Source organism: Narcine bancroftii, chromosome 1 (genome assembly GCF_036971445.1).
Source record: "Narcine bancroftii isolate sNarBan1 chromosome 1, sNarBan1.hap1, whole genome shotgun sequence".
Lineage (NCBI taxonomy): Eukaryota > Metazoa > Chordata > Chondrichthyes > Torpediniformes > Narcinidae > Narcine > Narcine bancroftii.
In genome coordinates this window covers 274,869,636-274,893,380 of record NC_091469.1, presented here as the reverse complement: position 1 = coordinate 274,893,380, position 23,745 = coordinate 274,869,636, and the positions used below count along the sequence as shown (strand labels likewise).

Here is a 23,745-nt window from a genome sequence, read left to right as displayed (position 1 = left end):
ACAAAAGAGCAAACTAATATCTAGTATAGCTGAAAAAGTCTTAAAAATATCTATCCAATACCTCTCCAACATAGGACATGACCAAAACGTACGAGTTAGAGAAGCCACTTCTGATTTACATCTATCACAAAAAGAACTAATATTTTTTAATAATACAGGCCAATTTGTCTTTCAACATATGAGCCTGATGTACCACATTAAACTGAATCAAAGAATGATGAGTGCATATTGAAGAGGTATAATTTATCTTCTTTATGTACCCAACATTCAATATTGCAATTTAAAGTAGTACATCGAGTTTACTTTTCCAAAGTTTAATTGGTTATATGGCTAAATTTCATTCTAATTTCTCAACAAAGTCTGATAGATGTAAGACTGAAGAAGGTACATTATTTCATATGTTTTTGACATGTTCTTCACTTTCCAGTTATTGGAAAAGTATCTTCAATACCTTGTTTTTAATTCTTAATGTTAATTTGGCTCCTAATCCTTTTCCTGCTCTATTTGGAGTAAGTAAGTCAGCTGATTTAAATGTGTCTGGGCTACAATTCCATGTAGTTACCTTATTGCCAGAAGAGCTGTACTTATGAGCTGTAAGGACGCTGTCCCTCCTACACATGCTCAACAGTTATCTGATTTAATGGCATGCTTAACTCTGGAAAAAATAAGATGATCTATTAATGTAATGAAATTTAACTTTTTAAATTTATGGGGCCCTTTCCTTGATTATTTTCAGAATTTTTAAGATTATTGGATCCCATTTTATGGTTTGGTCATTCTTTCATACATTAATTGAATATTTATGTTTAATCATAACTTCTCAAGGGAGGGATTAGATTATTAGAATAGTTTTTTCCATTATATACATGTTGCTTTCTTGTCTCTTTCATAGGTTAATATTCATTTACTTTGTTGGATATATATTCTTATTATTACCAATGTATGAGCTTTTATACACAAACACATACATAAAACTCAATAAAAATATTGGAAAGAAAGTAACAATTCAATAAAATTCATAATTCTATTATGTCAATGATACACTTTTTTTGTCATTCTTCTCTGAAACAAATTTTATTCCAAATGTACCCTGACTAAACATCTCATTTAAAGTTGAGGGAGACTAGTCATAATCCATTGATATTCTAGTGAAGTGTTAAGAGAAATCTCTAACTATAGGAGGTGAGGAATGATCAATTGCAAGGAAAAAGTGCTGTTGTGTAAAAGCATCTTTTCTTGGTTAGGGAACTTAGGTTATGGTAGATTGGAGAAGATTATTGCATTTCAATAAAGCTACTTCCCTGATGATTGAGTGATTAGCTAAAGCTGCATGGACCTGCAAGATTCCAAGAAATGTGTTGCTGATGTCAGCCAGATAGCACAGAAATAGGCGAGCCTCCCAACCCAACCCCATGCCAGCACAATCCAGCAGTGCTTCAGACAAGAGGAAGTGGGAAAAAGTAGTCAGGATCCCAGCTGTAAATTGGGCCGCCCTGGCAGAGGTATTTTTCACTAAATATTTCTGACAATAAGAGACATGTAAATTATTTTCTATACTTAATGTTTAAAAATTATAAATAATGTATTAATATAAATATATATTCAATTTATGTAAATTAACAGAAATGCATTGATATTAATCAAGGTAAAGAAAACAAAATACAGTGGAACCCTGTTTGGTGATAGTTTGGATCCAAAAAAATCGCATTGTGATAAAAGCAGGGTCACGCTAAATCAAGGTTTCAATAATTGTTGTAGTTACAGTTGAGGTCGCTGCCACGGGGCGGTGGGGGGAGGGGGCAACAATTGGGGGGGAGTGAGGTCATTGCCTTGGGGGGGAGTGAGGTCATTGCCTTGGGGGGGGAGGTCAGTGTCATGGGGAGGGAAGAGGAGAGGCGCCGCTGCCAAGGGGGAGAGGAGAGGGGTCACTGCCGTGGGGTGGAGAGGAGAGGGGTCGCTGCTACGGGTGGGGGGAAGAGTGAGGGGGCCTGCGAACTGCCGCTGCTGTGAACGCCACTCCGGTTATGATAGGGAGTGATTGATAGGGTGGTTGTTGATTGACGGTGGGGGTCACGACTAACGGGGGAGGATGACTGACTGGTGGAAGTGATTCTGATGCTGGGGGGGCGGTGACTGACTGCTGGGGGGCAACTGACAGCCGGTTGGGGGGCCAGGGGAGACTTAATGATAGTTCCCCTGAGTGCATGATGCGTCACTTACCACGTCATCATGAGGGTGGGATCCGCCTTAAATCACTGGGTTGGCGATTTAATGGGTCTATCCCCCTGCAGCTTAAAAGGTGCTGGAAGCATCTTTGCCTCGCTATTCACATCTGTGTCCCAGGAGGGCTACCCAGGTGCCTAGTGTGAGCTGAAATGTCATCCCATTTCTCCCACATCAAGCTTTGAGCCATGCATAGTCTCTCATTAATCCTTTGCCAATTTAGATGTGACTCTATTAATCGGAGAAAGTCAACTTTTCGGCTTTTCAATTTTGCCTTGAGCTCCTTATAATCCTTCAGCAGAATTTCCTTCCTTGTCCTTGTTGTTAGTGCCAACATGGACCATAGCCACTGCTTTCCCTCCCATTCCAAGTTCTTCTGCAGTCCAGAAGAGATGTCCTTAACACTTGTCCCAGGTAGCCTTTGGGATTCTCTGTATTTGCTGCAGAAAACTGTGTCTATCCCCCTAACTATAGCATACTCTATGACTACGACATTTCTCTTTTCTCTCCTACTTGAAAAGCTTGCAGTGCCATGATGCTATTGACAGTTTCCCTTCAGTTCCCCACCTGATAGGGAGCAAGAACATTGTACCTATTAGACGGGAGTAAGGGCTGAGCTTCTTCCAGAACTATCCTCAAGATACCACGCCTCTTGCTTCTGCAGTCCACAGCCTCTTGTCCTTGATCAGTTGCTAATCTATTGGGGTGGGGGGGGGGGGGGGGGGTTAATCGAAGGGCTGTGTCTACTCCTGGAATTCCAGATCAAGGTCATTTTTTTTTCCCCTTATGGCAGAGTTTGTAGCTCAGAATCCAGTTCACCAAGGCTGAGCTGGTAACCCAAAATGATTGCTGCAGATATAGTCACTGTTTACCACAGTGGGATCCACTGGATCTCACTTGTTGCATCCATAACTCGTCGCCCACCCAGCTACCTGTTTGAATTAATTCCTTGTATTTATTATTTGAATTAATCTTTTGATCGTACCACTTTAGGAGTCTAGGCTTTGCTCGCACTGATGTACCTTGATTTTAAACTCTTGATCAAGAAGCACAGATAGAAAAAAATAAAAATGACCAACAAGCATTTACCTCATTGCTGAAAGCAGCTGACTCACACTGACCAATCAGCTGGCTTCCATTGCTGCATTTTACTTTTAAGCTATTTATCTCAGTGAAGGCATATTTGTCCAAGGCTCTTTCCTCATTAACCTTAGCTAATGAAGGGGGTGCACCTGGAAGAGGGGTTCATAAACAAAGACTGTTACAGACAAAAATCTATGCAAGAACACAGTTTCAGATACTCAAGGTTGTTAATATTTGTTTGATAAATAGTTTTTGGTTTTGGAAATCTTACATTATTTATAAAAATAAATGTTTTTTTCTTAAATCAGAATACAGATCTCAACTATGCACTATTTTATGACATTAAGTGATTGTTGAATTGTTTTGAACAATTGCTGCACATTTTGTTATTTAGAAAAAAAACTGGTGAAAGAGAATAGTTTTTTTTGTGCCAAAAATTATATTTCTGATGTTATTTATTTTTGTACTTGGGTCCTTTAATATCAGTTTGAACAAGAAAAGTGGTGTTGCCTCAATGCCTGGTTAACCAGATGGTAGTGAACATTCGGACATACCTTGCAATGACACACTTACGATTCATGCAGTTTACCAATCTTGGCAGATTGTACGATTGTTCAAGGCAATCTCACAGGCTTTACGTGTCATTCCAATTTATGGGTGATGGGTTTGTGATTTAATTCTGCTTCCTATCAGTAAACATCTACCCCCATTTTAAAAGACTCTTTGCTTACAAAATAATATTTTACTCCCAGTGCATCTAATGCCCCTCCACTTCCCCTTCTTCATGTGGCAGTAATCATGCAGCTTGCATACATGTGAAAAGGCAGATAAGAATGTAAGAGTAAAACAAAAGTATACGGGGTTCTGCAAAGGTGCAGGGGGCTAATATTCCAGTAAATTGTGCCGTGATTTTACCTAATCTAGCATGAGGTAATGTTAAAAGAAATCTAGGCATCTTCAAAGAATCAGAGGTCAATTTGACCAGCTGGGTATGATGTGGTAATATTAATAAACTGCCTGGAATAACACAATGGGTCAGGCAGCAGACAAGAGATGGTTGATGTTTCGGGTCAAGACTTGGCATCAGCATCAGAACATTGACCGTACCTTTTCCTCCACAAATGCTGCTTGATCTCCTGATCTCTTCCAGCAGTTTATTTTTTGTGCCAGATTCATGAATGTGCAGTCTCTTGTGTCCCCATTAATTGAAGCTTTGCAGCATGTTATCTGTTTAACAAAACAAAATATGGAATGTGGATAGGTCTAATAAAAAGCAACAAACTGTTTACAAAAAGTAATGGAGCAAATTATTTTTGAAAATATGATAGATTACCTATCAGTCTCTCATCAGCAACGTCATCTTCCTGCATGAACAATAGGAGTATTCTTTGAGCAAAGTCTATGTTAATTGTCAGTTAACATGCTCTGTTTTGGAGCACTGAGGCATTGCCTTCACTTTGTGCCTGGGTGTACTTTAAAGAGCAGTCAGTGCAAACTTCCTTATTCATTAATAACAATCAGATAATTCTTGCATTTCTTTGAAAAAGTTGAACCAAGGGGGTAATTAAGATTAATGTAAAAGTAATGTTAATTGCCATCTATTTTCAAATTTTATTGCCATTAGTTTGGAAATGAACTAGAAAACTAATAGTGCCTGGTGCTGACAACCATGAAAATACTAATCATTCAGATTTTAATAATTGTCCTTTAATTAATTTCAATATATTTTCAATGCAAGGTAGGATCACTGAGGCAAATCATTATAGAGGGAGGAAACAGACCTTTTGGACTAACTGGTCCATTCCGAACAAGGAGCCAACTCAAGCTAACCTGATGTGCCCATATTCCTCTAAAATTTTCCTTCACATGTACCTGTCCAAATGTCCTTTAAGCATTACAGTTGTCCCTGCCTTAACCACTTCTGGCATCTTGTTACATTTACCCACTACCATCTATGTGAAAAATCTGCCCCTTATGCCCCGTTAAATTTTCTCCTCTCACCTAAAAACCCATGTCCTCTAAATTAGATTCCCCTACTCTGGGAAAAGAGATTGATTATCTATTCTGTCCATGCTCCTCATTATTTTATAAATCTCTATAAGGTCACCTCTGAGTCTTCTTGTTCCATGTAAAACATCTCAACCTATCCAGTCTCTCATTATTCAAGCCCTCTAAATTCAATAACATTCTTGTGAATCTATAGGCCATTTTATGTCAGGCCTCCACCTGGAGGCTGGCTACAAGAGTGGATCTAAAACTTAAAACTTACCTTTCAGACAGCAGCCCTAAAAGGCTGCTCCTGCATCCCATTCATATCCAGAGGCACGTTGTAGCGCCTTCCAAAGCCAAGGAGGCAGGTCGACTGGTGCCGTCGCGACACCCATCATAAAAACACAGCAGAGCAATGGGCATCTTCCCTATGCATAATCCCCCATGCAGCTGAAACTGCTCTGTGGTTCCCAGAACAGTTCTAGCTGCTTGGGGGATTATGGGTAGGGAAGATGGCCATTGCTCTGTCATGTTTTGGGTCACAGAGAGTGGCCCAGTGTGGCTGTCTCACTGGCTTCCCCCTGATGACTCCTGCCGGCTCTGACGTCACCCACTGCCCCAATGGTCCCCACTGTCCCAGCAGTGCCCGCTGCCCCAGCGGACCCCACTGATGATTTTGTCTGTCCCGATGGTCCCCACTGCCCCGATGGTCCCTGTTAACGGCTCCCACTGTCCCAATGGCTCCTATCCACCACCCCTCCCTTGGAGAGAGTGGGGATATGGGTCACAGGCTGATGGCATCATCAGCCTGCCCCTAACCTGTACATTCAGGTCAGGTGAGAAGGGTTGGAATCAGTGCCTTGGAGCCAGCCACAGCACATTCAGGAAGGTATGTCTTTAGCCGTAAGGGTGAAGAACCTCCGCCTTTACAGACTGGTGTTTTCCCTGCTTGAAAGTGTCTAATTAGGTCGTAGAGTTTTACACTATGGAATCAGGCCCTTCTGTTCAACATGACATTGGCGATCAAGGTGTGAACTCAACCAAGTCCTATTTGCCTGCATGTGCCCCAAATCCCTCTGAACATTTTCTCTCCACATACCTGTCAAACTGTCTTTTGAATGTTGCAGTTGTTTTTGCCTCTCCCACTTCTTGCAGCTCGTTGTTACACCTATCTGTTTTCTGAAGCCTTTAGCTTAATCACATCCCTCCTATACACGGCAACCAGAACTGCATTCAACTCTCCAAATGTAATCTCACCAACATCTAATACAACTATAACATGACATCCAAACCATTGAATTCTATCTCCTCACCGATCAAGGCAAGTATGCCATACAACTTTTTTCCCAAGTTTTGCAATTGAGTTGCAATTTCAAGGAACTATGTACGTGTGCCCCCAGATCTTTCTGTTCTACAACACTCCCAAGGTCCTGCCATTCACTGTGTAGTCCCAAAATGAAACAAGTCACATTTGTCCAAATTAAATTTCATCTGTCATCCCTTTGCCTACTTTCCAAGTTAATCTAGATTCATAAGCACAGGACAAGGGCAAACCTGCTCCACCTTTCAATACTCTCAAGACTCAGCTGACCATGGACTCAGCTCCACTGATCTGCCTTTTCCCATAATCCTTAATTCCCTAGTGTGCAAGAATCCATCTTACTGTGTCTTAAATATTTTTAATGAGGTAGCCTCTACTGCTTCATTAGGCAGAGAATTCCATTGATTCACTACTCTCTGGGAAGAGCAGTTCCTCGTTATCGCTGCCCTGTGCCCAACACCCCTGAATCATGAGGATATGTCCCCCAGTTCTCATCTCACCTACAGTGGAAGCTACTTTCCTGCCTCTATCTTGTCTATTCCTTTCATAATTTTATTTGTTTCTGTAAGTATAATCCCAGGCAACTCAATCTCTCCTCATAGGCTCACCCTTTCATCTCTGAGATCAATCTAGTGAACTTCCTCTGCATCTCCTCCAAAGCCAGTATATAATTTTTCAGGGAAAGGAAACCAAAACTAACTGCAGAACCCCAGTTGCAGCAGAACCTCCCTGCTCTTAAAATAGTAATCCCTCTTGTGATGAAGGCCAGTGTACCATTTGCTTTCTTGATAACCCGTTGAACCTGCCAACCATCCTCTTGTCATTCCTGCACAAGCATTCCCAAATCCATCTGCACAAAGGCATGCAGCAAACGTTCACCTTTTAAAGTAATAATCAGATCCTCTATTTTTCTTTCAAAGTGGATGACCTCACATTTAACAACATTGTACTCCATCTGCCAGACCCTTGCCCACTCACTTCACTTATCAATTTCCCTCTGCAGACTCTCCACATCCCTGCACAATTTGCTTTTCCATTCAATTTAGTGTCATCAGCAAACTTAAATAAATTACATTTGATCCCTTCTTCCAAATTGTTAATGTATTATCATGAATAGTTGCGGGCCTAGCATCCACCCTTGTGTCATTCCGCTCACCAGAATCAGAATTTATTGTCATAAACAAGTCACAAAACTTGTTGCTTGCGGCAGGATCAAGTGCAAACATTCACATAAACCACCTTACAAAAATTAAATAAAATATAGTGCATAAAAAGTCAAAGTTAAGGCAGTGTTTTTGGTTCATTTATTACTATTCATTTATGTCAACACTCTGCCTTCTTTTGGTTAACCAATTCTCTATCCATGCTAATACATTATCCCCAACTGCATATCTTATGGATATAGCTTTTATGTAACACCTTACTAAACACCTTCTGGAAATCCAACATCCACCTCTTATCCACTCTGACCATTATAGTTGGGATGTTATGGTAAAGTTGTTTAAGACATTGGTGCGACTAACTGAAAGAGCTTGAACTCTGCAGGAAACTTTGTATAGAACTGATCATTGTAAATTGTAGTCAATCTGATACTGTTAACATTGACACTGATAATGTTGATAACTGAGTTTAAGTTTGGAAAATTATAAATAAAATATTTAAAAAGATATTGGTGAGGCCAAATTTGGACTATTGTGTGCCATTTTAGAAAGATATTAAAAAGATTGAAAGAGTGCAGAGAAGATTTACTGGGATTTTAATAGGTACAAGGACTGCCTAAAGAAATCTCTTGGTGCCTGCCACATTGACCACCGCCAGTGGGCTGATATCGCCTCAAACCGTGCATCTTGGCGCCTCACAGTTTGGCGGGCAGCAACCTCCTTTGAAGAAGACCGCAGAGCCCACCTCACTGACAAAAGGCAAAGGAGGAAAAACCCAACACCCAACCCCAACCAACCAATTTTCCCCTGCAACCGTGTCTGCCTGTCCTGCATCGGACTTGTCAGCCACCAACGAGCCTGCAGCTGACGTGGATATTTACCCCCTCCATAAATCTTCGTCCGCGAAGCCAAGCCAAAGAAGAAGAATAGGACCTGAGGAACTGAGTTACAGGGAAAGGTTAAACAGGTTAGGACTTTATACGCTGAAGCATAGAAGAATGAGGGGAGATTTGATAGAGGTATACAAAGCTTTGAGGGGTATAGATAGATTTAACGCAAGTAGGCTTTTTCCACTAAGGTTAAGTGAGATACAAACCAGAGGACATGGTGAAAGGGGAGAAGGTTAAAGGGAACATTAGGGGAAATAGAGAGTGGTGGGATTACGGAATGAGCTGCCAGCTGAATGCGGGCTCAATTTTAACATTTAAGAAAAATTTGTATAGGTTCATGGATTGGAGGGATATGGACTGGGTGCAGGTCAGTGGGAGTAGTAGAATAATAATAGAAGAGTTAAAGGACCTGTTTCTGTGCTCTGGTTCTATTCTCAAAGAACCCTAGTAAATTTGTTAAACAGAACTTGCCCTTCCTGAATCCATACTTGATCTGCCTGATGGAATAATTTCTATCCCAATATATTGCAATTTCTTCAAGCATCTTCGTGGCCACAGCCTAGAGTTGCCTTTCTTTTGACCTTTTTTTAACGGCATAAAAGAAAGCAATTCTGGCCATTTAAATCTGTGCTGCCCAATGTCACCCAAATTAACTGCAGCCCCATACATTTTGAAGTGTGGGAGGAAGCCAGAGCACCTGGAGGAAACCCATGCAGATGCAGGGAGATTGTACAAACTCCTTACAGAGATTGTGGGATTCGAACTCTGGTGGCTGGCTCTGTAATAGCATTACGCTAACCGTGCTGTATCACTGTTGTTCGGACAGTAGCACAGCACTTTCAGCCTTCCAATTCTCTGGGACCTGTTCAGAGTCCAGAGAATTTTGGTAAATTTTCACAAGAGCCTCTACCGTAAGTTCTCACACTACCCTGGGATGAATCCCATCAGGACAAGGGGACACCCACTTATTGGCCCACTAGTTTACTCTGCACTACTTGTTTAGTGACAGCAAGGGCATTGTAGTCGTTATCTTCCATCGCATTCATAACATCTCCATGGTAAACTTGCACAACTGTTTATGGATCACGATACCCCCAATTGTGGTGCCAACCTCAAATTTATTCATTATGGAGCTTACACTGCAATCCAAATCATTAATATAGATGACAAACAACAGGCTATCCAGCACTGATCCCTGCAGCACACCACTGGTCATAGACTTCCATTCTGAAAAACAACCTCCACTCCTACTCACTAACTCCTACCACCAAGCCTATTTTGTATCCAATTGCCAAGCTCACCAGTTAGATCACATCTAAATAGTGAACTGCTTTGAGGAAATCATTCATATGTAGCAAGCAGCAGATTGTAATGAATAAGCTACGTTGTTCTGTGCTATTTCGTATAAATGGAGCATAAAAAATAAAATATATCAATGTGCATTTTGTCAGGCCCCCCTTATTGAGGGTTTTTTATTCATACAATGAAATTGCAGAGAAATAGATGCAATATCAATTTGAAAAATCTTTACAGCACTTCTGAAACATGTCAGTTAAATGTGATAAGCTACCATGATAAATGCAAGCTTACTTTTCGATTATTATTTATATTCATTCATCTTTTGAGTTTGACTGATATCAGTTAAAGCGTATGACTCTTTGTCAATAAAAATGTGTTTAACCAAGTAAGGTATGCATCACTTCAACCACAGGACATACAATTTAATGGGCTAAAGTCTTGTTTTCTTTTTCTTTTTTAAATATTTTTATTGAGTTTAACATATAACTCACATAAAAAAATTAAGAAAAAAAAACACATAACAAGTTATCTTATCCAGATACAAGTGCACAAATAAAGGATGGTACTACATTAGACAGTTCCTTAATCCACATATGAAACAAGTTACGAATTAATCTATGATGACCAAGTTAGACCTATATTTACCAAATCAATCCAAATAAAAAATTGATAAAAAAAGACAAACAAACAAGAAAAAAACCTGAAATCTAAATCTAATCTATCCCCTCACTCTAATCAAGGTAACTTTGTAAAATAAAAAGGAACTTATGGATCGGATAGCGACCTCCAGACGTCGGACAGAGAATCTCCAGAACATTCAAAATTCTTAATTCTTCCAATCATGATGGTGTTCTATGAATGGACCCCACATCTTTAAACATTGAAAATTTCTATCTTTAACGTATCTAATTTTATCCACACTTACATCATGTAACCACTGTGTATGGGTGGGTGAAGAGACATCTTTCCAATTCAATAAAATTGCTCATCTGGCTATCAGCGTGGTAAAGGCTAAACCTTTCTCCTGAGTTGCAGACAGAAGTATATCTGGTTCACGTGAAAACCCATACAAAGCAATTAGCGGACAAGGTTCTATGTTAATCTTAAAAATTGCTAATAAAGTTTGGAAAATCTCTTTCCAAAATCTTAAGGGGAAATGTAGGAGAAATACATGACCAACTGACCCAATATTCTAAACCAGTGTGAGGTGATAACATCAAAGAGCTGCTTTTGGTTGCCACAACTCTTTTGTACAGTGCTTCCAAAAAATATAAATGCCAAAAGCTTATTCCAAATTCCTGTTCAGCGATCATTTTCATATGGTGAGCTAGTTGAAATTATCAATAGTTCAGAAAAAAATGGGACTCCATGCATGTCTTGTTCTGTGCACTCTGTCCCATACAAATAGTAGGGATGTTTGAAACGCTGTTTATATTCAGATATTAATGCATCAACCTTTATTAAAATAAACAGTTAACACCAAATAATAATTTATCCTGTTCAAAATAAATATAGCTTTAAAAGTAATTTTAAATAAGATGTCCACCCCAACTTGTTTTAACTGATTCTTATTGACAGGAAGAAAGGATTGAAATAATGTGCAATTTATACATAAAAGATTGCAAATATAATCCTTAGATTATTGAAAAAGATTGAGCATCTATTGTGTCTGCAGTGAAGGAAGATCACATATGATGCCTCCAGCAATAAAATGAGTGTATTAAATACAGAACAATTCAGGAAAATTCCAAATCAAAGAATACTATCTCTTAAATTAGTTTACAATGCATATCCTGTTGTACTTTTCACATCAAGTGAAAACCTAATCAAATTGTAGAGGTCAGAGATAGAGTTTTGAAAAATAGTTTGATACGAAAATTATATTACAGTACAATGTTGTGATAGAATTTCCTATTAAATATTTATATATAGTGTGATTCTTTGTTCTCCATGTCATTAAGTAATATATTACTCCATTTATTTTCCTTAACAGCTAGACCAGATCCAAAAACATTCTTGGTATATGTAAGTACAACTATTAGTTTGGCTACATTTATTAGCATCTTTATTTGTTTTGTCTCTTTTTTTCCTTCTGGCGAGTACAGCCTATTAGATTTTCCTAATCTCTCACAAATCATCCGTGACATAACTGGTATATTAAAGTCTAATGGAATAATATAACTTGGCAGGCTTTGGACTTCATTCTTTATGATTTTCAGTTTTCTTGGGCATTTTGATGCTTGAAAAATCATTAAAATAAGAAAATATGACTTTCCTAATAGCCTAGCAGAGAATCCAAAACCCAAAATGAAACCAAGGTTTTTTCAGGCTATCAGGATCCCAGAATATATTCCAAGTCAGTACTCTGTCAGCCAGTCTTAGATGAGTAGTGTTACAGGTGTTTATTTTAATGATCATGCTCTCATCCCAAAAAAAAGCTAGTGGTTTTCCGTCACCCATACCAGAATGTTTACTAGTCATCTAATGAGGAATGGGCTGGACTGTGCTTGGATATTGTTGGAAACCCTGCTGCTCCTCATTTATGCAAACATTTGCCTGATGCCTTCAGGAGATAGGACCATGGAAAATGTGGTGTGTAGATTAATTGCCCCGTGAATTAGCTGTAATTTTTTTTACTGAGTTTTCTCTCTCAAATTTAAATATTATTTAATTTGCTTTTAGCTTAATCTCATGGATGAAACATTCTGCTCAATCCATTGCTATTGTTTTTGACAATTCCTGAGCCTTTGCACCTAGACATCAAACAAAAGTGGTGACGCAAGAGGCTGCTGATACTGGAATCTAGGACACAGCTAGTCGGGCAGCATCTGTAGGGATTGGAGGAGGGAATTCTCGATATTTTGGATAAAGACTTTGAATCAGAACTGGGGATGAAGTGGAGTGTGGCCAGAAGAGAGGAAGAGGGGTGAGGTAGGTGGAGAAAGGAGGGGTGAAGGATGATGGGCAGATGGATCCAGATGGGGAAAGGGGAAGAGTTGAGAGACAAGGGTAATGGGGAGAGCTGGAAGCAGATGAGGGGATGGAAGGGTAAACATGGAGAGAGCTGCCAGAGGGTAATGTGAGGGCCTAAAGGCCTAGAATCTGATCAGTAAAGGGATCCATTAGGGGAGAGATGAAGGATGGATGGAAAAAATGGGGAGTGGGTGGAATGTGTAGAGCAGTGGTTCTCAACCTTTTTCTTTCCACTCACATACCACTTTAAGTATTCCCTATGCTATAAGTGCTCTGTGATTAGTAAGGGATTGCTTAAGGTGGTATGTGAGTGGAAAGAAAGAAACAGTTTGAAACCCACTGTTTTAATCGTACCTAATTGACTCGTTATGTGCTCGGTTTCAGAACTCCAAAGGAAATGGACCAATGATAATTTTTCTCAAGCAAAATATTTCAGTAACAATTTGGGTCTAGAGCAGTGATTCTCGGCCTTCCCTTCTCATTCACATCTCACCTTAAGCAATCCCTTACCAATCACAGAGCACTGATGGCATAGGGAATACTTAAAATGGTGTGTGAGTGGAAAGAAAAAGGTTGAGAACCATTGGTGTAGATAGTAGGTGCATAGAATTGGGAGGGGGATGAAAATAGATGATGGGGAGGTATGGAAAGGAAAGGAAATAGAGAGGGTTGAAGATGGATCAGAGAGTGGGGGGAAGAGAGATGATAGGGATTAGCTGGAATTGGAAAATTCAGTGTTTTTATTAATGGCTTGTAAATTACTCAGGAAGAATTTGAGATCTTGTTCTTGTAGTTTGAATTGGATTTCACCCTGGCAGTGGAAAAGACCAAGGATAGATAGGTTGTTGAAGAAATGGGAAAGGGATTTGAAATGGCATGAAACCAGTAGATCAGGATGGCCTCGGGGGACAGATCACATGTGCTGTATAAGCTGGTTGTCTCATCTTCACTTGGTTTTACCAAGGTACAAAAGGCCACAATCTTTGTCTCACCTGGTAGGTCTATTTTGGTGTGTGAATCATGGTGAGAGATGAGGTGTAAGAACAACTGTTGTATCTCCTGCAGTTGCAGGGTAAAGTGCTAGAGGTCAGGGAGAGGTGGGTGCGGAGGAGTGAGCAGACCAGGGAATCATGGAGAGAGGTCCATGCAGAAGGTAGAAATGAGTGGGAAAGAATGATGTGCCTATAATCCTGTTGGAAGTAGTGGAAACGACAAAGGATTGTGCTGGATTGTGAGGTTAGTGGAATGAAAGGTGAAAACTCAAGGAACTCGATCTCTGTTCTGTGTGGGGATCTGAAAGTGGCCCAGGGTTGCTCATCAATTTCTCTACTTTGCCTTATTCCTTGCTATTCTGAGATATCACAGGAAGTTAGAATATGTGAGCTCATTTTTGGGACTGCATGGTCCGTTTCGGCCAGACTCGAACCCAACGCAAACAAAACACATGTTTTAACTCTCTTAAACCAGGAACCTGAATGAACCAGATTGTATACTATTCTGAAGATATTGCATGAAATAGGAAGGGACTTGTATGTGCTTATCTGAAACCATGATTGCTATTAATTTCCAAAGTGGGAGTGACTCCGAGCACCGTCAGACACAACGAGTAGAACAAATTATCTCCAAATATGAGTTGAATCTTGAGCTATTTGTCATTTGCTTATTGTGCAAGTTCACAACCTAAATCGATTCTAGGCAATTGGAAAACATTTTTTTCCTTCAAATGAAGCAGAATACAATTTTTCCGTCACTAATTTTAAGGGATAGACAACATTATCCCAAATCAATTGCCTGACTCAGTTTTGCCAACCTCTGGTTTGGACAAGAAGGTTGGGTTCTCCTTTAATCGCCCCTAATGAGATTGTTTTGGACAGTTTCAAGTGTGCACCCCAAAGAACAATAATTTAGTTAATCATTTAGCGACCCTTTGCTGGTGCCTTGCTGTAAAAAAAAGTAAGTTTTACCTGGCAGATAAATGTAAATAAGATTTTACTTTAAACAAGTTAATAGGAACATATCAATGCAAAGAAATTAATTCCACTTGCTAAAAAGTTGCAGTTTAATTTATAGAGTTGGAATTTTGGGTTTTTATGTTCTTACAGTGGAGGTAAGAATGAACCCAAACCAGAGCAGCCTGTTCCAAGAAAGGTGCAGATCCGTTCTCTTCCATCACTGGAGGACATTGATCCAGATGTCCTGGACAGCATGCACTCATTGGGTTGTTTTAGAGACAAAAACAAGCTAATGCAAGATTTGGTGTCAGAAGAGTAAGTATTATTTTGTTTTCTTGGCAGTATTAACCCATTGCTCTTATGTTATATTTGTAACACTTTGCATTTATTGATAAAATCTTCCATATTATTATGAATTAAGTTTGTTTATTCAGCTACCAGTTATGGGGATACTGGCAAGCTGTTGTACTATGCGGATGTGTGATATGGAAGGGGGGGCAGCTGAGATGTGTAATCAGTCCATCACATTCTGAATGGAATTAAAGAGCTTGATTTTCTTGATAAGGGGCAATAACCCAAGGCAAGAAACTTGTGAATGCCACAGAGACACGGTGGCATACATTTCCTCTAAACTAAAAGGGTACTTCTCAGACCAAGCTGACTGAAAAGCTTGCTGGAGTAATTGAATCATAGCCAGTAGAGCTATTTCTTCATGGCTGCTGAGAATCAGGTTCGGTCCTGATCTTGAGTGCTGTCTGCTGGAGTTTGCACATTCTCTCTGGTGCTCCAGTTTCCTTGCACATCCCATTGATGTGCTGGTTGAGAAGCTAATTGTAAGATGTCCCAGGTGAATGATAAATCTGGGGCAGTTAATGGGAATGTGGGGAGAATAAAATGTGATCGGTATAGAATGAATGCAAATGGGCACAAGATTGTCAATTGGCCATTACCACACAGGCAAGCTAACAAGCAAGCTTTTTAAAGTGGTCTCATTGGGTGCAGAGAATAATATAGGAATGACATTCGGATCACATGTTCTCACCAGGCCGACCTCATTTCTGTTCATGTCTTCAAATTAGATTCCTTCATATCAGGAATATGGGCAGAATATACAGTTTACAGAATAAACACCAGATCCATCCTAGCATCAACATTATTCAATTTAAGGAAAAGAAATAAACCTCAATTATATTTTTACATTGAAAAGACAATGATGAAATGACTATCAATAAGCAGCAACAAACACATAGTAAATGTTGGAGGAACTCAGCCAGTCTCCCACCGTCCATAGGAGGTAAAGATATACTACCGACGTTTTAGATCTGAGCCCTTCTTCAAGGTACAGTACAACTCCAATTATCTGAAATCGGATTATCCAAAATTCTCAGATATCCAAATTTTTTGGGTCCGGAAGTGACAACTGTTCGGCTCCAAAAAAAAATTTCAGATAATTGAGGATTTCAGAAAAATCAGAAGTCCTCATCTGAAAAATTTCAAAGATGAAATGATGTAATTTCACCTCCGAAAACCTTTGGATAACGGGATAGCCAAAACAATCAGAAATCCTCAGTTATCCAAAAATATTTTCAGAGCCAAACTGATACAAATTTTGGAATTTTAGAAAAACTTATGAGTAGAATTTTGAGTTTTTGGTGTTGGATTTATTTTATTTTGTTCAGGTTTTTTTTTGGTAAGAATTAAACATTATTTTATGCTTTAAAAGCTTTCCCTTATTGTTTGCTGTGGTTTAAGCACTTATACAAGTGATTTGCCCTTGCTCTGGGCTGTTTTTAAAAAATGACCAATTCACCGAAAATATCGTTTATCCGAAATAGGCCCGGTCCCGACCATTTCGGATAATCAAAGTTGTACTGTATAAGCAAAAAGCAGACAGGCATCTGAATAAAGACTGGGAGAGAAAGGGGGAAGAATGGGAGTCCAGACCAACAAACAAAAAGTGTTAATTGGATATAATAAGAGGTAAGGTGAAAATTAATTTTGGCTCTGTGAAAGGAGACAGAGGGAAAAGGGGAAAGAGAGACAGATCTAGAAGAAAGGAGACGGGGAGTTTAACAGAAATGTTAATTCCATCGGGTTGGAGGGTGCTCAGATGGATGATGAGGGGTTGCTCCTCCAACTTTCACGTGGTCTCAGACCACGAGACCGTGGACAGACATGTCAGCAAGAGAATGGGATGGGGAATTGAAATGGGTGGCCACTGGGAGATCCCCACTATTGTGCTATTTACCCCTGAATCAGTAAGCAGCTGTCCTCCAACAAGCATGAATCTACACAAATATATATCTTGTCAAATGTCAGATATTTACAACCTAGAGTGATCTAATGATCATTTGTCACAGCACAGTCAACATTAATACTTTAAAAATCATAAACCTATGTTGTTGCTACTACTTAATAAACCTGTGAATTACTCAGGACACCCACTCATCAAAGCGTTGTGAAATATTAATTTTTCCAGTGATATTGGCATCATTCCATCCTTCTGCCTTGTGAACAAAGAAGCACACATTTTAAAAAGATTGTTCTGTTTATTTTAGGAGAAGCTGAATGCTGAATTGAAAAATATTAAAATCTTTCAGACATTTAATGTAGAATTTTATTCTGAGTAAGTTCAGTATAAATATGGGTCCATTCAAATGGTAAAGACTTGAACAACACATTCTCCAGACATCCCACATTTGCCTTCTCAAGCGTGCAGCAATTACTAACCAGCATCGTAATCTGCAGCACAGCTCTTTACTGTGCTTTTTAATGGCCCATTATTTCGCTGTTTAAAATTTCACAGTGTGTGATTGGGCAGTGCATTTTTTAAAAGTCCATTGCTATTTTATCACTCAGTGTGATTTTTTTTATTTTCATCTTAAATATGGCCATTGGAAGAAAGAATAATAGTGATTTTAGCAATGGCATTTCATATAATCTTGGTCATTTGTGAAGTATGAGTAGAAAGTGGCCGATATTATTACCAGACTATAATTGAATTGGAACAGTTCTGTCGATTTAAGAGATTTAGAATGCTCACCCTTCAATTTCCAGGGGACCCTTCTTGCATTATAAAATTTCAACAGACTCCTCCGATGACCTCTTCCAACTAAAAGACGTCATGCCTGTGCTGCCAGTGTGCAATGTATACACATATTTTCTTTCCCTTTCTCTCTCACTCGTATGCACACACACACACACACACACACACACACACACACACACACACACACACACACACACACACACACACACACACACACACACACACACACGACGCACGTTTCTACTGAGTGGCCTTTTGCTGGCTTGGAATGGATCAGTTGGTTCTTTCAAATTAGTTGTTTATTCTAAATGCTCCAAATTCTAACTCAGTTGGGGAAGAAGGGCTATTTGTGTTGGAGAGGGTGGGAATGCACAAAAGTACAATGGGCGGAGACTCAACAACCTGGCGCACAACTATTTTGGCAGAATGCATATTTTAACCAGTAGTAAGTGAGTATAGAAGGGTTAAGGCTAGAAGTCCAACAGAAATAAGGAATGAGGGACAAGGTGTGAAGGTCATTCTGAATTGAAAAGGGTAAGTGCATAGTCACATTCTTGAACCTTGACACAAGTTTACTCTGGCACACTGTAAAGAAGTTTGAGTGGTCACCTTGAAATCATCCACTATAAAAACTGAAAATGCTGGAAATACTTGACCTATTTGGAAGTATCTGTGAAAAGAGAATCTGAGTTAGTGTATCAAGTTGATGACCTTTCTACAGAGAGGTCCCCTGGAAATCTTCTCCTGCACCTTACCCTCCCTGACCCTCCTTGCCTAATGCTCCCATAAAAAAACCCTCTGATTTAAAACAAGTAAAATGGGTTTTGGAAATACTCAAAAGATTGTGAACTATTTTGCTAAGATGGAAGGACTCTATCCCTCCCAGTTATGCTCAATGGATGACCCAAACCTTATCCAGTCCCCTTTGGAAGTCAGTCAGGTACGTGGAGTCAGAAAGGTACAGAGACCTGGTGTGTACAACCTTAAACTGATTAAAGCCTGTTGTACAGTCTGCGAACTTTGTGACTGAATTCTTCGGACAGCAGTGCTCACACATATAAGGCAATTCACTATTGTACTGTAACTTTTACCCTTTTGGTGGTTTAAGATGTCCCAGTGGCTTTTTTCGTTTTACTTTAAGAGTTATAGATTTAGGATAAGTTAGTTATAGTCTTTTTTCTTTTTTTTTTCTGCATGAACAAGAGATAAAATATTGAATTCTGTCTGTTTGTTTATTATTAGTCACAATGTTTTTATTTTATTCCAGGATACATTGTAATTATTTTGTACCTCTACAGTATATTTTTTCTTGTTCTTACAGTTTTTGTATCAATATATATAATAAAAGATTATGAACAAAGAAGCAATATTTCAGGTTAATGACTTTTCATCAGAACTTGGAGAGATTTCACAGTTTATAAGGAAGTGCACAGAAAGATAAATTGGGGATGGTATTGGAAGAAAGAATTACCATGATGATTTTTGATGGAGTGGAAAACAGATGAGATTGAATAAGGCAAAATGGGTGTTAAAGAAGCAAAAAGAAAGAAGATGTGGGTGGAAACAGCAGATCTATCAGCATTACTTGCTAGCTGGAAAGTGTGCATCCCTTTATGAGGGAAAAAAAATGGGCAGCCAAGGGTTGTCCCTACTGAAGTTTAGAAGAATGAGAGGGCGCTTAATTGGAACATATGAGATTCTGAGAATGTCGAGAAGATGATTCCTGTTATGAAGAACTGAGAACTGAAGGTCACTGTTCAAAGATAAAACGATACACATTAGAACTTGAGCTTTACTGAACGTACTTTATCATCTTCAAAATTATAGCATTTTAAAATAGCTTGTTTATAACTGCAGTAGAGCTGGGTGTAGGCGTCTTGCATTATAAGGTATGTGTGGCTAGATAATAAAGACAATATACAGCTCATCATTCAGATGCTTTGCCTTAGCATACAGATAGGTTGTATCATAATTCTACCAGAACACCAATGTACATTGATTTGATTTATTTTCTGACTCACAGAGAAAATCAAGAAAAAATGATATATTTTCTTCTTCTTGATCGAAAAGAGCGGTATCCAAGCCACGAAGACGAAGACTTGCCTCCTCAAAATGATTTAGGTGAGAATCATGGGCAACTTCAAATTTTATAAATGAGATGTACAGAGAACCCTCATATGGCTATTCAGAGTTTGCTTAATGCAAAAATACTTCAAGATCCCGAGTTTCGAATTCCAAATTATCCATATATTTTCGATTCACTGCCGTATGGCAATGCTTTAATGAAATATATTAATGGCTGCTTCAGTCATTGAGTGGGAGAGTGCTTATTCAATTCGGGTGAAGCCACTGAAAAGACATTTATGTTTTCTGGTTCGACCTTGGATCCATGCTGAGCTTGTTAATCACATTCAGAATGATGGCAAAGTAACATGAATTGATCTGTTTTTTTTTGCCTTTTGTGCCAGGAGCATAAAAATTAGTTTTATCTTTGAGGCCTGTGTGAGCCCCCACAATTGGAAAACCTGTAAAAAATTCTCTGTTCAGGTTCATGCATGAAGCCATACGTGCTCATTCCAAAAGTTTCTGTGGCCACAGAGCTGATTTTTTTTTCAGAAAAGAGTGTGAAATAGATTTTTTTTATATATTCCTCATACACAAATGTAAACAATCCAGAACATTAGAATATTTTCCAGAAATAGAATCAATTCAATGAAAGATGTCTTCACATTGAAAGAAGGAAATTATCTATGATCAACTTCTCAATTCAGTCTTCACCCTCCAATTCATCACTGGAGAAAAACTCTCAAATTTCTTACCACTACACTTTTAAATTCCCCAAATTTTTTGTTTCCAACCTTTAATTCAACTTGATATTTTTCAGCCACCAATCTGGTAAGTTATGCCCTCTGCAATAACTTTAATTCCCCTCTCGTCATTAAAAGGGTGGCATGATTAGCACAGCAGTTAGCGCAATGCTGTTACATCTCAAGCCACTGGGTTTCAAATTCGGTGCTGTCAGTAAGGAGTTTGTACATTCTCCCTGTGTCTGCTTGGGTTTCCCCTGGGTGCTCCGGTTTCCTTCCACCCTTCAAAAGCGTACTGGGATTGTAGGTCAATTGAGAGTAATTAGGTGGCACGGGCTGAAGGGCCTGTTACCGTGTTGCATGTCTAAATTTAAATTTTAAAATTATTGCTTTCTTTAATCCAAGTCACTGCCCATAGAAAAGAATTCATCTCTGGTCACGGAAATCCGAGGACCATAGTTTGCAACGTCTCTGTCAGATTGGATAGACACTGATCATAACTGCATCCTGATTTCTATTGCTAAATAAAAATGAGTTCAATGATGCAGACATAATCCCCAACTCTTCGTCACAAGACACTTGCTGGAAATTCCAGCTTAACTGCAAAGAACAAGTATGAAGACTCATGGATCTGCTTGTGTTCTCAGATTTTGAAACTATGCATTCATGAGAAAAAGTTTCTTCCAATTACATTTGGAGAGACTGAAGTCAATGTCTTGGCCACAAATTTATTTCCCAGGTAACCATTCCCATGCTAGAAAATATTGCGTGAAACTGAACCAACATTTTGTAGCCTTGGCATTGTTGTTTGATTAGAACTAAAGCTTCCCCATGTATTCATTCCATCAATAACATTTCCCACTTCTTCATTGGTATCCTCACCTATCTTCAGCATATCTACAGCTGACACTCACATCTAAGTTTCTGTCATGTCACGTTTTGTGTTCCAAACCTTGGGATTATGCTCTTTATGTAACTCACTCCCAGTCTTGTTCATTCACCGTAGCCGTCGGCTGGCCTATACTGATCCCTGCTCCTACCGCACCTGACTTCAAAATGATAGCGTTGAAGCATTCTAAATTTATGTCCTAATTTGTTTCTTTCCTGGAACTTTTTGTCTGATTCTCGCCAAGAAGGTTCCCAAACCTGGCAAGTACCACTCTAATCAATGTCATTTTGATGCTCCTTGTTATTTTAGGATTAATCTATCCCTCCCCATCCTTCTTGATCTGTTTTCGGCCATTAATATGTTTGACCACACCATCATTCCCAGCACTTCTCTACCATTTTTCATCTGATATATATATATATATATATAAAATTGTATGCATGTATGTATGTATGTATCTATCTATTTATTTATTTATTTATAGATATAGATGGATATCTCCAGATGTAACCAGAGAATTGCTGAGAATTGCTTCTCTCTCCCAAGAACACCCATTTCTATCTCACACTTCTGGATTTCTTCATCATACTGCAGTCATCCAAAATCCAATATTGGATGGGTAGAAATTTCCTCTCATCTAATTATTGGGAAGACAAAAGCCATTGCTTTTCAATTCCAACAAGAACTCTGTTCTTTCCCTGGTGTATCACTGACATCATCTCTGTCCCTAATAATTGAATGAAATAAAACCAAATCTTTTTTTATTCTTGATGTCTCCAGCATGAGTTATGAGACATTTGTTTGCCTTTATTCCATTGCCTGAATCCATCCTTATCTCTGCTTAAGCTCTGATCGCTCTTTCTTTTTTTTTTATCACTTGACTGGATCCTTTTTTCGACCCACTATAAGTTTGAAATTATTCAAAATTGTATTGCTCATACCCATCAACATATCTATTCTGCACCAATTCTAGCCCCCTGATCAACCCTAAATTGGTACCATTGGTAGCAATACCTCTTGTAATCAAGGGCTTAACTTCAATACCGCCTACTCTTTTCAACTATCCTTCCTCCTTCTTGAACATTGAAAATTCATTAAAATGTATTGAAAGCACTTTAAAATAAAGGACTTGCATTTAGATTTAAAAGTGAGGCTGATTAAAACTATAATAAGGAATAGGTAAAACTAAAGTGTTGGTTTGGTGCTGGTCAGTATTTAATGGATACAAACACAATGTTTCCGGGTGTTTGACAATTTTTTAATCAGTTTAAATAGGTTTGATGTTCTATTGGGAAAGATCATCTAAGATGCACAAAATAATTATAATGATTATCTTTTTAATATCCAATTTTTAATTGTCATGGGTCTTGAAAGATCCACCTAGAAAAAGAGTAGACTCACCAATGTTAAATCGGCATGGCAAGCGGCGACCAGAACGGAAATCGATGGAAGTTCTGAGCGTGACTGACGGAGGCTCTCCAGTTCCAGCTCGACGTGCTATAGAGATGGCACAGCATGGCCAGAGGTACAACATCGTATTGTATCAAATCATGAAACACTATTTCAAACTAACCAAGGGAATGATCTTAGTCTTTTCTTATTTTTACATTGTTCTTCCATTGACTCCACCAATATTGGAAAGCTTCAGTGATGAAGTGGAAAGCAAAGGCCTAGAACTGCTTTTCAACCTGTAGTCTTCTGCTTTGTGACACTGTTTGAATGTGCAACAAATCTGAACGCAGTGTAGTGACTTTGAAGATTGCCTGAAAATGATCAGACTGATCTTTGCATGGCAAGGAATCAGGTGCATCAAGGGAAGTTGCACATTTTTATATCACAATAGTCCTTCATGTTGCACATTCAAATCCATTTTTTCTTTTCCAAATATACATGTTTGAACCATTTTCAATATTAATCTTTATTCAACATTCACCTTTGTTTTTCTGCTATATATCTGAAATAATGTGCACTGCAGCCATCAGTTAGAACTCATCTTAGTATCCTGCAAGGCCTGAAGGATATACATACTGAAATGCTCAAGATGTTTGTTTTAATGTCATTAGCTCTCAATAGTGATATAAAACGTTTTCTTTTTTTAAATATTTATATA

General features: G+C 38.8%; 1 protein-coding gene across 1 annotated transcript in view; it reads left to right on the top strand.

The window, feature by feature from the left end:
* LOC138744047 (serine/threonine-protein kinase BRSK2) overlaps positions 1 to 23,745 on the top strand; it is a 783,696-nt gene that overhangs the window by 680,695 nt on the left and 79,256 nt on the right. Inside the window, exons 9-12 of the mRNA XM_069899549.1 lie at positions 11,959 to 11,990; positions 15,041 to 15,205; positions 19,963 to 20,060; positions 23,010 to 23,160. Of these exons, the coding sequence (XP_069755650.1) occupies positions 11,959 to 11,990; positions 15,041 to 15,205; positions 19,963 to 20,060; positions 23,010 to 23,160 (446 nt within the window). The remainder of the gene's footprint in view (positions 1 to 11,958; positions 11,991 to 15,040; positions 15,206 to 19,962; positions 20,061 to 23,009; positions 23,161 to 23,745) is intronic.